This window comes from Cebus imitator, unplaced genomic scaffold, assembly GCF_001604975.1.
Source record: "Cebus imitator isolate Cc_AM_T3 unplaced genomic scaffold, Cebus_imitator-1.0 Scaffold433, whole genome shotgun sequence".
NCBI classification, from domain to species: Eukaryota; Metazoa; Chordata; class Mammalia; order Primates; family Cebidae; genus Cebus; species Cebus imitator.
The window spans coordinates 953031-967305 of NW_016107748.1; the positions used below are offsets into that span (position 1 = coordinate 953031).

A 14275-nucleotide genomic window follows, 5' to 3' on the forward strand; every position below is an offset into this window, starting at 1 on the left:
TAAAGCAAGTCACAAGCCAGACCGGACTCAAGGGCTGGGGAAACAAACTCCACCTCTCGATGGGAACAGGAACACTTGCACAGAGACATAGGAAGCACTGTTGGCAGCCAGTTTGGGAGACCACTGTCGCCACACCTTTCAAGAGCGAGTCATGACCGAATGTTAGAAGAATTCTTCCATGGAGAAGAATATCCCAATCTTCTGGTATCTAATCCAAGGATTGATTCTTTCCATTGTTTTCCACTACTGAGTGGGGGAGAAGGAGGCAGCATAAGCATTGGGGTACAAGTGAAGGTGAACAGAGCTGAGGATGTTTCACAGTGATAGCATTCTAATATGACTGTCTTCCATTCTGTTCTTCCCAAGCTTCCACTTTTAGCTTTCTTTTGTGAATCAAGACTGTGGATCATTTAAAAAAAAAATATATATATATATATATATATATATATATTTTTTTTTTTTTTTAAGACAGGGTCTCTCTCTGTCCTCGTGGCTGGAGTATAGTGGCACTGCAGCCCCAACCTGGGTGTGAGTCATCCTTTACTTCAGCCTCCTGAGTAGCTGGGACTATACACACAGCTATAGTCACCACCACACCCAGCTACTTCGTGTACAGATGGTGTCTATGTTGCCCATGGTGGTCTTGAACTCTTGGACTCAAGCAAACCTCCCCCCCTTCACCTCCCAAAGTACTGGGATTATAGGCATGAGTCACCATGCCTGGTCATTTGAAATATTTTGTTGGTATTTTATAGATTACTTTTAACTTCCTGGATTGTAGAACTAAGCAGAATTAGTATTCTTTGATGCCTTATCCCACCTGTTATGGTAACTTTTCTCTATAAGAGGGTACATTTTACTAACCCTTTGTAGGTACACACTTAAAATATTTAAGTGATGATGAAGGGAGTCTTCTTGATTCTTACTGTCTTTAGCAAGATTAGGCTCTAGCCCTCTCACTTAAGAATACCTCTTGGGAGTAATTATTTTCTCTGAATTCTTCATGTGTTTACTAATGGTATCCATGGTAGTTCCTTTAGAGGCATAGTTGAAACGTATTAGCCATTACTGTTATTCCTGCGAAGGCTTATAGTGTTGGCATCCATTCCCTCTTGATTTTGAGTCTGTGTTCACAGTTGATAATCTCACACTGAGCCATGATACTCTCATATCAGACCATTACCTGATATCAAGAAACTTCATAGTGTATTCATAGAAAAGACAGAAAAAATTTTGCTAAATATGTCCTATTTACATATATATAGTATTTTATTTTAAAATGTCATTGAGCATATACATTTTCTTTAGCTTTTTCCAGGGGACACTGCACCTAAGTTTCAAAACACACAAAATAGATCCCCTTTACTAAACAGTTTTCATTTTGGGGTTACAAAAAAGTCAATGTTTCACAATCACAAAGCATAAAGGTACATGGTTCTGAAACCATTTCTAGGCAGATTTCTCTCATTCACTGAACATAGGGTAGTTTTGGAAACCCAGACCATGATCCATTCCTTACAAATGGTCTCCACCATGGGCCTCCCTGGGTCTCCAGAAAAAAACAAACAAACAAAACAAAAACAAAAAAACTAGGGGAAAAACAGGAGTAACCTCAGGACTCAAGAAACAAACACAAAATACTTGTGGGAGATCAGAAAAGTAGAGGACACAGTTTTTCCTTCAAGTACATCACAGTAGGAAACTACAGCACATTTACAGCCATATTTGGTCACTGTCTACCTGGTTGCTACATAAACAAAACTTCACCTAAGACACAGAGGAAAAATTAAAGCTATTTACACAGATAACACTGTGGATTGGAAAGAGCAGTCCTCTGCAGACCGGCACTCCATCTGACAGAAGCCACAGGAGTCACAGAAGAAGCAAGTCACGGTGCTCATGTAGCATCCTTTGAAAAATCCCAGTGTACAAACATGTGCCACATCACCCACACAAGACCGAAGTCTGCCCAGAGAGGTGGGCTATGTAGTGTGCACGCTGCAGCCTTTCTCTGCAATTGTAAGTCTTCCAAACAATCTGTGGTCCTAACATAAAGTTCTGTCCTGTGGCCAGAGCGTGTTTTACCATTTTCTTAATTTGATAACTTTCAGGATCGGCCTGGTTGTTCTTTGCATAGACAATGACTCTCACTGCTTTCTGCAAGTGTCCCAGAAGCACTAACTTACTGAAAATAGAATCAAAGCTTAACATATTCACTCTGAAAAACAGTGGAGCTGCTGGGTCACTTAAGGAAAGCTGAGAACCTCAAACCAGTGGAAGGAAAACCAGTGACCACTTGTGGCCTTATAAAGTTGATTGGCAGGTGATATGAAGAGGAGAATCGGAATTTTAAAGACATGGGAGCTGTGTCCCTAATGTTTTCATACTAGTGCTCTTGTTAAACGGAAAACCCTGCCTGAATGGGGAAGATCTGAGGCTAAATCTGGATCCTGGGACTCATATTCTTGCCCACCAACATCTCCCTGTGGCTGCCATTCTTCCCTGGAAGTAAATGAATACCGAGAACACAGTAAGAGGACGGTGGCCACAGCTGACTTCACAAAGCCCCATGGAAGTAAGTTGTTTAAGATTTAAAAAGTAAGCACTCCAAATCTCCTAACACAGAATACTGTGGAAAATAACTGAAATTCCCACTGCATAAGGCTTTGTCCTATTAGACAGCTGAGTACTTGGCCTAGCCCGATTTTCACTTTTCCCATCTCAAGAACAGCAGATAGGTATGCACAACCACAGCGAAACATACCCTCCGCCTCTCTGACTGCTGACACTGGCTACAGAAACAAGGCTTTGGTTATCATCTAGCAAAATGCCGCAGAGTACGGATAGACCGAGTTTGTTCTAAAGAAAGGAGTTTCACCAGATAGTCTGAAGAGGGCCAGCCCAACCAAGAGCCTTTCATTAAAGTAGCCACACACACACACCTCCAGACAACCATGAAGACCTGACTAGGAAATCAAAAGCTTTTTATTAAACAAGACTTCCTCTGAGGCTATTCGAGCAAACAGATTCGACTGTAAGATACGCAAGATCAGAACCACGTATAAATAACGTTCTGCAGCATTTCCAAGTGTGTGTCCTTTGACTTTCCCAGGAATGCACCAAGGGCCAACCCATTATGTAGACACAGGTACTGTTCTAGGATTGGGCGACAGGGGCCTGGGTGAAATATTGGGCCAAAACTGAGCGAGCTCAATTCATAGAGCAAGATCAGTGCTGGGCAGGCCTGCCATGCTTCATTTACATCATTTTCCCGCTTTGGATCTCTTCACCTCATTTATATCCTAAACATAAACATGACTTTATCTTGTAACTAAGGTCTTTCTACCCAGGGTGGCTTATGAAACAATTCCTAGATGCCTTTCTAACTAAAACCAGCAGGATTAAATGCTCAAGATTTTATAATACTTCAAATTAGAGGTTTCTAGAGTTTTTCCTGAGACGTGCCTTAGCAGTAAATGAATTGGCGGATTGAGTAGAAGGTCGTTGTAACATCTACACCCAAATTGTTACTCTGATGGCTTGATCAAACTGGAGAAGCTCAAGGGTAGGGCCCAGATAGGGGCCGAGGAAAGCAAATAAATGAAAGGCAGCTGGGACACAGGAAGGATCCCAAAGATGAAGCTCAGGGTCCTCCTCAGAAGACCTGTTCAGATTTCCTACTTAAACATGACTCTGAGAGCCAGGACAGAACAGGGGGTGGGGCACACTGCTGTCGCATGACTGAAGGTTTTCCCACAGCATCAGACTCCACCAGGAAGCAAAGCATCTTCCACCAACTCTCCATAGAGATGTCTGGGGTAGATAAGATCGACTGCAGGAGGAGGAAGTGCGCTGTCAGATGAAGACAACTCCTGACAAGGCAGAAGTCCCGCTCTTCCCAGGAAACACTTCCACAAACACCTGGAGGCGTGAATTCTCACAGCACTTCACCTGCCAGACAGGGCACTGTTTTCACACCGTGGAATAAGTTCATTCCTGAGAAGGAGGGGCTCCAGGCCTTTTCAAATAAAATATCGACAACTCCAGAAATGCCGGTGATTTACTGCCCCGGAGGAGAGACTTCTAATCCTCTACTCTGGAGAAGAAATTCAAACAAATATGAGAACTGGAATTAGCTCTCGAGCATTTTGGGGAAATCACACCAGTGACATCTTTCTTTATTGGGTCAGAAGAGTGTTTTAATTACTCAAAGTTGTCAACATGGTGACAACACCTCAGTAGCTCAGCAGGAAGAAGACTAGGCAGTTTGGTGGCTTTACAAGTCTAAGAGTCAGAAGTGAGTTTTATAATCTACTTGGCCACTCCTCCCAGGAGAGAAGCAGCAGGTAGATAAGGTGTGGACTGTGCCTGCTGCTGCTGCTCTGGTGGCGAACACTCAGAGGTGCAACCACAGTGGGACCTGGAGGAGCTGCGACATGATTCTTTAGAGAACAGACAGGGAGCACAGCATGAGAATGTCCAGTCAACCCATTTCAAATTCTTCCATTCAAGTGTCCCACCAAGGGGCTTGCACAAAGATGATGGGGAGAGCAGAACTGCTGCTCCTTGATAAATCTCTGATCCTTACACTTTGTTTGGAGTGGGCTTGGGGACAGTCACGAGCCATGAAACCTGAATCCAAAATGGTCCCCAGACGAGGTCTGGTGAACCAGCAGATGCAAGGAACTTCCTAAACTGCTCTATGAAACACTGCTTTATATGTGTCCCCGTGACACAGAAAAGTGGGAACCTGTATCAGAAGTGAAAATCCAGACTCTCATAGAGAACCCTTGAGCCACATAGGGAAACCACTGAAGACGAGAGGAATTGCTGGTCCACAGAACACTCACAGTTTCATGAAAACACACCGATCTGGGGAGAAAATGTAACTTGGGAAGGAACGGTACACAACAAAGACCCTCTGTCATGCAGGCCACTAGCCCGGATGCTGCCTGGACTGTGTGGGCTGGAGGACAACCCAGCCCGGGTGGGACTTAGACACAGAACTTCCTCAGCAGGGTGTTGGAAAGTCCCGGGCATGTTCTATGGAGGGGAAAAAAAAAACAGATTCAAGGAATGTCAAAAAAGGGAAAAAAAAAAAATCCCTGCCTCACTTCACCATTGCCACAAAAGAATAAAAACAGGAAACAGAGGGAGGGGCAGATGGCAATCCCTGAAATAAATCTCAGGCTTCCTAGACAGTGGGCACTTACATTTTGAGGCATAACCCCCAACTTTCCAGTACAGCACTTTTTAACCCTTAGAGAAGTTGGCGGCTTGACAGGCTGAAGAGTCCTCTGCCATTTACACCTGAAAATGGCTGCCCCAGCTACTCTAGATAAAATAAATATGACATATGTGCCGCAAATAGGCAACGGCCACCTCGGAGGCCTGTGAAAGGAACTGAAATACAACACGTGGTAGCAGCCTTTGTGTTTTGCTCTTATTGAGTTGACCTGTTACTAAAGAAGAAATGGAAACCAAAGGGTCATCCTGAAGCGTGGCCTTTTGGCTGCAAACTCCCCACCTGGGCTGGCTGGGAAGAGATTGCATCACTTGGAAATCAGCTGGGCACTTCCCAGTTCCATCCTGCCAAGAGGCATCCCAGCTTTCTTCCCCTCTGTCCTCCCAGTCCCCTGGGCCATTTTCATGACAGTTTGTTTCCATGTATTAAAGGAATGACATATACAGAAATGTCGTCTCCTGATCCTAGTCGGTCATTAGATATCCGCCATCCTCTGTCCTTCAGCACACCCCGGGCACGCATCACCAGGTCCTGAGCTGCCAGTGTGTACCTGTGCGGAAGAGGCAGGAACATGACAGTCAGTAGAGCATCAGGCAGAAGCCAGGGTCAAGCGAAGCTGGGAAGCGGAAGGCGTCACTACGGTTGTATAAACAAGTTTCAAATACACTTACAGTAAGAAGAGCCAAGGTCATCTTTTCCCAAAATGTAAGACACCTAATGTGAGATTACTGTTTACATGGTAGTGGGATAAGGCACTAAATACTTTAAATAATGTCTTACATTATTCCCCTGCTCAGTTCTCTTTTGATGTTTTTGATTACACTGAGGGGAGTCTCAGTTTGTTGCTAACATATCTCAAAGAGCTGCTCAGGCTCAGAGCCTTCCATGGCAAATAGAATCTAGCTAAAAAAGTACATGGGAAAGATAACTTTTGTTTTCAATATATTAATTTTTAGAGCTATTTTCCTTTTGTGACAAAGAATTGTCATTTTCTATTTATGGTAGGAATAATCATTTAAAATAAGTTTTTAAAAAAGTGAGTTGAAAAATATTAGAAATAATACACGTGGCATAAGCATATAGCAGGAATGTGGTTTTTTGTTGTTTTTTTTTTTTTGCAAATGACTGATAAGCCTTGGTGTGAGTGAGCTGCTTGTCACTGTCGCCCTCTCCTCTTGACCAGTGTAAGTGCAGCAAGGGATCACTCAAGAATTTGAAAATAAGATTGCTCACTGAGATTTAAACTGTAAGTCTAAGGAGAAAGAATGACACTATAAGGTGATGGAAAGTATTAACATCTAGGAGAAAGACTAACTTGGGAGGTGATTTGGGTGGGTATGGGCCTGCGTTAGCTCTGAGGCATAAAAAATGAGACAAAACATTGACAGGTGTCTATCCAAATACTGACCAGAGCAGAGGGAGTCATTGCTGACAGCATTCAAAGGAACCTAGTTCCACCGGCAGGGCCGTATTTGCTGTGGGATGGACTACTTTCTTAGCCTGTAACATTAAGCATTGATTCAGCTTTATTCTGATTTCATGTTCACCAGAGAACCTCCTGATTATGATCTGCCTCCCTGCGTAGGCCTGCCTACGGGAAAGAATAAGCTAGTCATTTGTACTTTAAGAATATCCATCAGTTATATGTCTCTGTGTAAATGCCAAGTGGCATTTTGGTTTACAGATCAATCTTGTGAGCTTGGCTAAGGTGAGACCAACTCCGATAATGGATCTCTTTTTCTGTATCTTGATAAAATCTGTTTCTGAACCTGAAAAGCTAAGAGCCAGACTGGTAAATCATGAAGATAATAACTGTCACCTTATAAGGCCTCTTGGAAGCCAGCCTGTGGGCCTTTTACAAGGAACCACCCTGATATTGCTAATGACTTTTCCCTACTTGGAATGTCTCAGTCTAGTGACATTTCCCTACTTGGAATGTCTCAGTCTAGTGACCTTTCCCTACTTGGAATGTCTCAGTCTTGTCTTCAGAACCGTGAGCTATGGAATTCAGAACCTAGAAGCCTCTCAATTTCTTTTGCTAAAGTTCACAGACTTTCATGTTGAGACCTGCATCATCGTTAACGTTATTTAAGAACAAGTGCTTTAGCAAATGATCCCAGGATTGTGAAAATTTCAAGTTGTACAGTCTTTGAGGATCAAGTCTTTTTTTTTGGGGGGGGATGAAGTCTCACTGTCACCAGGCTGGAGTGCAGTGGTGCGATCTTGGTTCCCTGCAACCTCCACCTCCCAGGTTCAAGAGATTCTCCTGCCTCAGCCTCCCGAGTAGTTGGGACTACAGGCGTGCACTACCATGCCCAGCTAATTTTTATATTTTTAGTAGAGACGAGGTTTCACCATGTTGGCCAGGATGGTCTCGATCTCTTGACCTTGTGACCCACCCACCTCAGCCTCCCAAAGTGCTGGGATTATAGTCATGAGCTACCATGCCTGGCCTGAGGATCAAGTCTATTTGTATAGCCCAGATAGCAGACAGAAGGGTAACATACACTACAGCAGAAAGGATATTATAGTCAATACAAAATAAAGACTTTTCCTCCTAGAGGATGGGGTAGTAGGTAAATATTTTTTCTGTCTGTATTGAGAGAATTATCATCTTTGAGGCAGAAATCTTTGTTATTCTTGAGGGAAGATGCAACCAGTTTGTCCTGAGGTTCTCCTCCTCTTGAGATTAGGAAATAAACAAAAGCTTCCAAAGCGGTCTTTGGCTAAAGAGCCAATTAAATATCTCAAAATCCACATACTGCAGCTCATATACTACAGTCAGAAAAGCCTCTCAGCTGCTCACCCCAGGTATTAGTCTGTTCTCACACTGTAATAAAGAACCACCTGAGACTGGGTAATTCAAAAGCAAAAGAAGTTTAATTGTCTCACAGTTCTGCATGGCTGGGAAAGCCTTAGGAAACTTACAATCATGCCTGATGGTGAAGGCAAAGCAAGGCACGTCTTACATGGCAGCAGGAGACGGTGAGTGAAGAGGAAAAATGCCACACTTTTAAACCATCAGATCTTGTTAAAACATACTCACTCACTCTCACAAGATACCACAGCATGGAGGAAATCTGTCCCCATGATCCAATCACCACCCACCAGGTCCCTCCCCGACACATGGGGATTACAATTCAACATAAGTTTTGGGTGAGGACACAGAGCCATGCCATATCACCCCAGCTTACTCTTAGTTTTATATTAAATTGTATATCTGAGACATAAACACATAAACAGCAATACCAGAGTGACGTTTATTATCCTAGTGATTGACCAGTCTGCACCTGAGTTTTTTAGGTTCAGAAACCTGGCTGAGTTGATCTGCCATTCAGGCCTGAACACACCTTAACCCGGCTATGGGCTGATTAGACATAGAAAGCTATGGTAAGCTATGAGAAAATATGCCTGACAACAAAAGATACTCAATTCTTTTGTAGTTCATTAGCCCGATGTTTGAGTTTTCAAACTCACGTGTGAGATGTGCCTCCCTCAAACCTTGTTACCATGTCAGCATATTACCCATGAGACATAGGGGGAAAAAAAAAGATACTCAAAGATGTCCAAAACTCAAAATACAACTCCTATGGCTATTTTAAGCTCCAAATAGGCCTCGGCAGGTCCTGTAGTCACAAGGACTGGCTTTATTACAGTCATGAAAGATGAACAAGAGACCATGCTGATACTGCTATTACTAGTGACTTTGCATATTTTTTGAATGGCCAAAATTAGCTTGGTATTTTAAAAAATGCAACCATTAGGTCACCTAGAAAAGATGGCTACCCAGGAAACTCATTTCCCTGAGGGCTGTAGATAATTAAGGTTTTATTCTTCAATATGGTTACTGCCTATTCCAAGATAACTTCGAGATTGCTTCTCTCTTCACCATCCACTCTGTTTTCCCTTAGGTGCTGAACTTCCTGAGGGAAAAACCCACTCTTACTTTCTCAATTTGTTACTTCCCATTTTCTTCCTGTTACCAGTAGGCCCAACACGCTAGTAATCTGTCCTCTTAAAGCTTGATCCAAGGGTGGCTTCTCAGTACTTACTCTGCTCAACCCTTTGAGTTCAGCACAAATACTGCTATTTTATCCTTAAAATCTCTGTTCTTTTTGAATTCTCCTTTCTTTCTGGGGCTTCCATGCCATAACCCTCTCCATGTTCTCCCATGACTGGCCTTCCATGACACACAGCACAAGTCCTTCACTCTGATGCTCCTTCTCAATTTCCTTTGTAGGCCCTAAGGCTTAGGAAGAACTCAATGAACATTAATTTCTTTCTACTTCCAAAGTGGAACATCCCCAGCTATCATCCTTAGTTAATAGTATTCTAGTCTCTTAGGCAAGAAATCATAGTGTTCTTCAGTGACACTTTTGCAACCTGATATTGTTCAATTATAAAATCCACAGGGCAGGTTAGGACTTCTAAACTTTGCATTATTTTTATGATTTAGAGACAGTGCCTAACTCTGTCATCCAGGCTGGAGTGCAGTGGCATCATCATAGCTCACTGTAACCTCGAACTCTTGGGCTCAAGTGATCCTCTCACCTCAGCCTCCCAAGTAGCTAGAACTAAGGCACATTCCACCATGCCCCGCTAATAAGCTTTGCATTATTTGAAGTGTATTTTATCAGTAGCACATGGCTAATTAACACAAAATTTATAGTCACTAACCTGAGAATTATATTTACTACAAAAACTAATACATCTGAACCTACATTTTGCAAACATACATACATACACACATATGAAAACTTATTTTGTGTTTTCAATTTTTTACGTGCTTCTTTCCTTCTTTCTTGTTTTCTGTTACACTGATAACTTTAATACTCACCTCCCTCAACTGGTTTGGAAGTGTTATTTCTAAATTCTTGTTTTGTTTTTCCTGTGTGTGGAGAACGGGGTCTCGCTATACTGCCCAGGCAGGTCTCAAACTCCTGGGCTCACGCTATCCTCCCGCCTCTGCCTCCCTAAGAGCTGGAATTACAGGCATGAGCCACAGTGCCTGGCATACTTAAGTTTTTAATATATAAGTTAATCAATATTTCTGTCCTCCTCCTTAGAAGACAAAAGAAAAAAGAAAAACTAAAAGGACCTTAGAATGCCTTCTTTTATCTTCCATGCTACTGCCTATTTTAATTCACCTTTTTTTCAGCCTGTTTTAATCATTATCATTTACAATCTACATAAATAAACCAACATACTAACTTGTTTTATTTCAACCTATTCCTGCTTCTGGATTTAATTTCCTTCTATTGAAGTACATTTTTATGTTGGTTTTTGTTTTGTTTTGTTTTGTTTTTTGAGACAGAGTCTCACTCTATTGCCCAGGCTGGAGTGCAGTGGCATGATCTCGGCTCACTACAACCTCTGCCACCCGGGTTCAAGCAATTCTCCTGCCTCAGCCTCCCGAGTAGCTGGGATTACAGGCTCCTGCCACCATGCCTGGCCAATTTTTATATTTTTAGTAGAGATGGGGTTTCACCATCTTGGCCAGGCTGGTCTTGAACTTCTGACATTGTGATCCACCCACCCCTAGCCTCTCAAAGTGCTGGGATTACAGGCGTGAGCCACCATGCCCGGCCTTGAAGTACATTTTTAGTAATTTTTTTAAACAATGGTCCATGAGTGATAAGCTCACCTAGTGTTTGGTTAAGAAAATCTTTATTTTTACCTTTAGTTTTGACTGATAGCTTTATTGTTATGGAATTCTAGATTGTCTTATTTTCCCTCAGTAGTTTGGAGACATTATTCTGCTTACTTCTGACTTTTACTCTTTTTGAGAAGTCTGTCTTTTATCATTCATTTATAGGTAAATGACTTTTGCAATTGATAGCTTTTCAAGTTTTTGTTTTTTTGTTGCTAATATGAAGTACTACTAAGACATAACAAAAAGGACCTTTTTATTTATCTTGCTAAGAAATTAGATTTACTCTTTCAAACTGAAAACTTCTCAGCCATCAAGTTTTTGAATATTGCTTCTCCTCTATTTTGTAGATATTCTGCATAAACTCTAATTGGATTTTCTGATTTTACCTTGCAGCTTTCAACTTCTCTGTGATATCTTTCAATTCACTAACTCCCTCTTTAGCAGTTTACTAGCCATTTAGTGAATTTCTTTCTTTTTTATTATACTTTAAGATCTGGGGTACATGTGTAGAACGTGCAGGTTTGTTACATAGATATACACATGCCATGGTGGTTGGCTGAATCCATCACCCAGTCATCTACATTAGGTATTTCTCCTAATGCTGTCCCTCCCCCTACCCAATACCCCTTGGCAGGCCTCAGTGTGATGTTCCCCTCCCTGTGTCTATGTGTACTCATTGTTCAACTCCCATGCCTTGTTTGGCTTTCTGTTCCTGTGTTAGTTTGCTGAGAATGATGGTTTCCAGCTTCATCCATGTCCCTGCCAAGGACATGAACTCATCCTTTTTCATGGCTGCATAGTATTCCACGGTATATATGTGCCACATTTTCTTTATCCAGTCTATCATTATAGGTATTTGGGTTCGTTCCAAGTCTTTGCTATTGTAAGCTATGCCACGATAAACATACAACAATGAACATACATGTGCATGTGTCTTTTTTTTTTTTTTTTTGAGACAGAGCCTTGCTCTATGGCCCAGACTGGAGTGCAGTGGTGTGATCTGGGCTCACTACAGCCTCCCCCTTTTGGGTTCCGGTTCAAGTGACTCTCCTGCCTCAGCCTCCTGAGTAGCTAGGATTACAGACACGCACCACCATGCCCAGCTAATTTTTTTGTAATTTTTTTAGTAGAGGTGGGGTTTCGCCATGTTGGCCATGCTGGTCTTGAACTTCTGACCTTGTGATCTGCCTGCCTTGGCCTCCCAAAGTGCTGGGATTACAGGTGTGGGCCCCCATGCCCAGCTGCATGTGTCTTTATAGAATGATTTATAATCCTTTGGGTATATACCCAGTAATGGGATTGCTGGGTCAAGTGGTATTTCTAGTTCTAGATCCTTGAGGAATCACCACATTGTCTTCCACAATGGTTGAACTAATTTACACTCCCACTAACAGTGTAAAAGTGATCCTATTTCTCCACATCCTCTCTAGCATCTGTTGTTTCCTGACTTTTTAATCAGCTACATTCTAATTGGTGTGAGATGGTATCTCATTACCGTTTTGATTTGCATTTGTCTAATGACCAGTGATGATTTTTTTTTCATATGTTTGTTGGCTGCATAAATGTCTCATTTTGAGAAGTGTCTGTTCATATCCTTTGCCTAGTTCCTGATGTTTTTTTTTTTTTTTTTTTTTCCTGTAAATTTGTTTAAGTTCTTTGTGGCTTCTCGACGTTAGCCCTTTGTCTGTCAGATGGGTAGATTACAAAAATTTTCTCCCATTCTGTAGGTTACCTGTTCACTCTGATAGTTTCTTTTGCTATGCAGAAACTCTTAAGTTTAATTAGATCCCATTTGTCTATTTTGGCTTTTGTTGCCATTGCTTTTGGTGTTTTAGTCATGACATCTTTGCCCATGCCTATGTCCTGAATGGTATTACCTAGGTTTTACCTACGTTTAAATCTTCAATCTATCTTGAGTTACGTTTTGTATAGGGTGTAAGGAAGGGATCTAGTTTCAGCTTCTGCATATGGCTAGCCAGTTTTCCCAACACCATTTATTAAATAGGGAATCCTTTCTACATTGCTTGTTTTTGTCAGGTTTTTCAAAGATCAGCTGGTTGTAGGTGTGTGGTGTTATTTCTGAGGCCTCTGTTCTTTTCTATTGGTCTACATGTCTCTTTTGGTAGCAGAACCATGCTGTTTTGATTTCTGTAGTCTTGTAGTGTAGTATAGTTTGAAGTCAGGTAGCGTGATGCCTCCAGCTTTTGTTTTGTTTTGCTTAGAATTGTCTTAGCTATGCAGGTTTTTTTTTTTTTTTTTTTTTTTTTTTTTTTTTTTTTTTTTTTTTTTTTTTTTTTTTTTTTTTTTTTTTTGGTTCCATATAAAATTTAAGGTAATTTTTTTCCAATTCTGTGAAGAAAGTCAATGGTAGCTTAATGGAGTTAGCATTCAATCTATAAATTACTTTGGGCAGTATGGCCATTTTCATGATATTGATTCTTCCTAACCGTGAGCATGACATGTTTTTCCATTTGTTTGTGTCCTCTCTTATTTCTTTGAGCACTGGTTTGTAGTTCTTGAAGAGTTTCTTTACATCCCTTGTTAGTTGTAATCCTAGGTATTTAATTCTCTTTGTCGTAATTGTGAATGGGAGTTCAGTCATGATTTAGTTCTTTGTTTGTCTGTTATTGGTGTATAGGAATGCTTATGATTTTTGCACATAGATTTTGTAGCCTGAGACTTTGCTGAAGTTGCGTATCAGCCTAAGGAGATTTTGGGTTGAGGTGATGGGGTCTTCTAAATATACAATCATGTTGTCTACAAATAGAGACAATTTGACTTCCTCTTTTCCTAATTGAATAGCCTTTATTTTTTTTCTTGCCTGATTGCCCTGGCCAAAACTGCCAATACTATGTTGAACAGGAATGGTAAGAGAGGGCATCCTTGTCTTGTGCCGGTTTTCAAAGGGAATGCTTCCAGTTTTTGCCCATTCAGTAAGATATTGGCTGTGGGTTTGTCATAAATAGCTCTTATGATTTTGAGATATGTTCCATCAATACCTAGGATTGAGAGTTTTTAGCATGAAGGGCGGTTGAGTTTTGTCATAGGCTGTCTCTGCATCTGTTGAGATAATCATGTGATTTTTGTCTTTAGTTGTGTTTATGTGATGAATTACATTTATCAATTTATGTGATGAATTACATTATGGATCCCAGGGATGAAGCTGACCTGATCGTGATGGATAAACTTTTTGATGTGCTGTTGGATTCAGTTTGCCTGTATTTTATTGAGGATTTTCGCATCAATGTTCATCAGGGATAATGGCCTGAAATTTTCTTTTTTAGTTCTGTGTTTGCCAGCTTTTGGTACCAGGATGATGTTGGCCCCATATAATGAGTTAGGGAGGATTCCCCTTTTTTTTTTTTTTTTTTTTTTTT

The 14275-nt window shown here is 41.3% G+C and overlaps 1 protein-coding gene and 1 non-coding gene across 2 annotated transcripts in view; one reads left to right on the forward strand and one right to left on the reverse strand.

Moving 5' to 3' along the window:
• Nucleotides 1-1241: 1241 nt before the first annotated feature.
• Nucleotides 1242-14275, reverse strand: part of PPM1H (protein phosphatase, Mg2+/Mn2+ dependent 1H) — a 298650-nt gene continuing 285616 nt past the window's right edge. Inside the window, exon 10 of the mRNA XM_017510193.2 lies at nt 1242-5795. Within this exon, the coding sequence (XP_017365682.1) occupies nt 5648-5795 (148 nt within the window). The 3' untranslated portion in view covers nt 1242-5647. The remainder of the gene's footprint in view (nt 5796-14275) is intronic.
• LOC119468450 lies at nt 8677-8780 on the forward strand. The gene has a single exon (XR_005197130.1). It is a non-coding gene; the product is annotated as a small nucleolar RNA U13 (small nucleolar RNA).